Genomic DNA, 3,441 nt, shown 5'->3' on the forward strand with positions numbered 1-3,441 from the left:
AACAGTAATAACCAAACACCTCTAACAGCTCTGCTTAGCCCTGGGCAAAATACTGGCTGTGCAACAGTCACAAAAGAAAGAAAGAAAGAAAAAGTGAAAAAAACATGATTAAAGGTGCAATGTAAACATGAAGTATGATATGAACTCCTGTCAACCAAACATCACCTTGCGAGAGAAGCCCCTGAAAATTTTCACCGCCGCGACTGGACACGACAGAGAGCCAATTCTCAAACGTGCATTTCCCTTCTGGATTTTTAAAATGTCTAGGATATACACTCCTGTAAACCACTTTTTTTTCTTCTTTTTCTTTCCTTTTTTTCTTTCTCTTTTCTGGACTGTTTTGTGGCTATGAACGGGGAAGGCACAACAATTGGTTATTCTGTTCTGCAGTTCATATGAATGTATCTTATGAAACTGTGTTAATGATCAAGTACATAGCTTAATGTAGATGCAATCTACATGAGACATAACAAACTCTTTAAGATAATTCGGGATAGTACCTGATATGTGGGAAGCAAACAAACATGTCTACACACACAAAATAGTCCACCACAATAAATATAATAGCAATAAGTCAAATACATTAGTTAGGAAAAGTATACAGACATGAACACAAGGGGTACAACTGACCAAGTTTTACTGATATCATTAAGTAACAAATTATCAATTATTATTCTGAATTGCAAACTGAGAAATCTATAAAGCACCGTTTCCTAAAGAAAACCCTGGGAAGTTTATAAAATAGCGCCAGCATAAAATGATATTCAGATCCAATGCAAGCTTGGTTGTTCTGTTTTCATTAGAGGATACTTGCACATGTGTATGGGTGCATGTCTACTGAAGTACATGATTGAAAGTTATGTGACTTGTAAGTTTAAAAAAAAGCAGAGGAAAATATGTATATTATTGAGAATTGGGTCAAACCAACATGAGTACAAATGCACCATGGGCTATGTGGAGTGGCTGGCAAGCTTTATCCTTTTAATCTTATAAAAATTGTATATCAAATAATAGATAACGGCACCCTCAAACTCTGATCAAAATAAAATCTACACTATAATTATTTTGTTCATTCTCTTTGTCTGAAGGTTAAAGGAAATCAATGTTTTACATGGTAAAAAAAATAATAATAAAAAAATAAATAATTTAAAAAAATAGATAAATAATAATAAAAAATCCAAATGCCCTTATAAAAACTGCCTAGGTAATTATGGCACCTTATGATGCAACCAACGTGCCACAAAAAGAATACTGAATGGTTTTGGAGTCGAGAGTGCAGTATGCAATCTTCAACGGACGGACAGATGGACTACGCTATGACATGCGTAACGCAAAGTCTAGGTTTTATGGACAGAAGACAACCCTCAGAAACTGGCTGCTGTAAATACATAAATTTAGCTTCCCACTTCAAGATGATGCAAAAGGCAAAAAAGTGACTGAAAAAGAAGTTAAAATAAAAAAAATGTACATAGAATCACAGATACTCTAATATTCCTTCTGTGTGTGAAAAGAGGGAGGGGATGATAGGAGGACTAGGGATTGGAGCATCTATTACATACCACTTTGTTCACCTTTAATAATGCAAGTCAAAAGTACCTCAGGCTTCTTTATTAACCTTTCTGTACTCTCATCCTAAACACTCCTACTCTTCAATCTGGAGGTCAGCACCTTATGCTACAAAGAGAGAGAAAAGGAGAGAAAGAGAAAGAGAAAGAGAAAGGGAAAGAGAGAAGCAGATGGGAGGAGAATGAGAGGGAGAGGGAGAGGGAGAGGGAGAGGGAGAGGGAGAGGGAGAGGGAGAGGGAGAGGGAGAGGGAGAGGGAGAGGGAGAGGGAGAGGGAGAGGGAGAGGGGAGAGGGGAGAGGGGAGAGGGGAGAGGGGAGAGGGGAGAGGGGAGAGGGGAGAGGGGGACAGAGGGAGAGGAAAGATAAAAGACAAAAGAGAAGAGAGGAGAGGAGAGAACAGAAGACAAAGGAGAGAACGGAAAGGAAAGTGTTAGTGAAATATACCATCAAACATGATCATAACCTTACCAAAGAGTTCCATAATGCTGTCCAAAAGTCATAGTAGCTATAAGTCATTTGGCTTCATTTGCTGTAGCAACCATCAATCTCCTCACATCGAGTTTTGCATTAAGTAACACTCATGAACTATATGCTGTATCTGCTGAGGACACTTACAATCTACAAACTATGAACACTGCCTTTTTGGCATACATACATTCCATGTAACTTGATATACACAAATAGATATGCATAAATATATATCAATATACATATATTGGTATATCGAAATATATGTATACATCATACATAAATACACATATATTTGTATAGACAAAACAAATAAGATCAATTTAATCTTTTCCTTCTTTAAACGAGTGGATCGACCACCCATACACAACGCGGTCAAATCCAGCTGTAAAGAGGTTACATCTTGCTCCAACATTATCATCCGCCCAAGCCACACTGCACACCATTCGACGATGACACTGGAAAGAATTTGGGTCAATGAAATTTCATATCAAACAAGGCAGTAGAGACAGGGATAACAAATTAACAATAATTTGAGTGTTCACTTTATATAACATGCTTCCACTAATTCTTTCTCTTCTTCAGAATGATTCCATATCATGTTAACTACATCCCATAAAAATTGAAAAAAGAAAGAAAGACATTTACCTGTCTGTTGCTCCTGGGCAACCTTGCAAGGCGGTTCCCTGATAAGTCATAGAGTCGCACATGACGGTTATCATGGGGAATGGCAATGACATTTGAGGAAGATACTGCCAATCTATTGACTGGGGAGTCTAGCCTGATTGTGGCCAGGGGAGACCGCATGTTCTTCACATCCCAAACCTGAGGGAACAGACATGGAGTATTTAAGGAGAAAAAAAATCTTGCTAATCTTCCATTATTTGACTTTCAGTTATATGTAAATATACATGCAAATACCAACAACATATTGAAAATCAATGAAAAAATAAAACTCAAGAGATTAATAGGAAAATAAAACAAGATTAAAAGATTGAAAAGAAAATGTGAGATCTTCACACTCACCTTTACACTGCGATCATCCGAACCCGATACAACTTTATCTTCTCGTGTGAAGCAAACAGAAGTAACACTCCTATAGAAAAAAAAAATTATTAATAATATGGAATCAGCATTACAGTGATACTGGCACATACTCAAAAATTCCTTTACTGTAAAGCAAAGTCAATTCAATTTAGTCATTACAGCAAATATACATCATATCTGATCTATGTTGTAAACATCCCTAAACTAATTTCTCCCATAAGCCAAACTATAACCAATTAAAAAACAATAATAATAACAAAAATGGGCACTTACTCTGTATGGCCTTGAAAAACGGAAACAGAGTGTATTGGGTCACGGAAATCCCACAGCCGGAAAGTTGTGTCTTTGCTTGCTGTGACAA

General features: G+C 36.9%; 1 protein-coding gene across 2 annotated transcripts in view; it reads right to left on the bottom strand.

Annotated features, from left to right (window-relative positions):
* Window positions 1–287: 287 nt before the first annotated feature.
* Window positions 288–3,441, bottom strand: part of Wdr37 (WD repeat domain 37) — a 30,167-nt gene continuing 27,013 nt past the window's right edge. For both annotated transcript variants that reach the window (XM_027359669.2, XM_070140190.1), the window contains 4 exons: window positions 3,354–3,441; window positions 3,060–3,129; window positions 2,682–2,858; window positions 288–2,491 (listed from right to left, as the gene is read on the bottom strand). The exon at window positions 3,354–3,441 is cut by the window's right edge and continues 51 nt beyond it. In XM_027359669.2, coding sequence (XP_027215470.1) covers window positions 2,357–2,491; window positions 2,682–2,858; window positions 3,060–3,129; window positions 3,354–3,441 — 470 coding nt within the window. In that variant the 3' untranslated portion in view covers window positions 288–2,356. The remainder of the gene's footprint in view (window positions 2,492–2,681; window positions 2,859–3,059; window positions 3,130–3,353) is intronic.

The sequence above is a fragment of the Penaeus vannamei genome, chromosome 26, assembly GCF_042767895.1.
Source record: "Penaeus vannamei isolate JL-2024 chromosome 26, ASM4276789v1, whole genome shotgun sequence".
Lineage (NCBI taxonomy): Eukaryota > Metazoa > Arthropoda > Malacostraca > Decapoda > Penaeidae > Penaeus > Penaeus vannamei.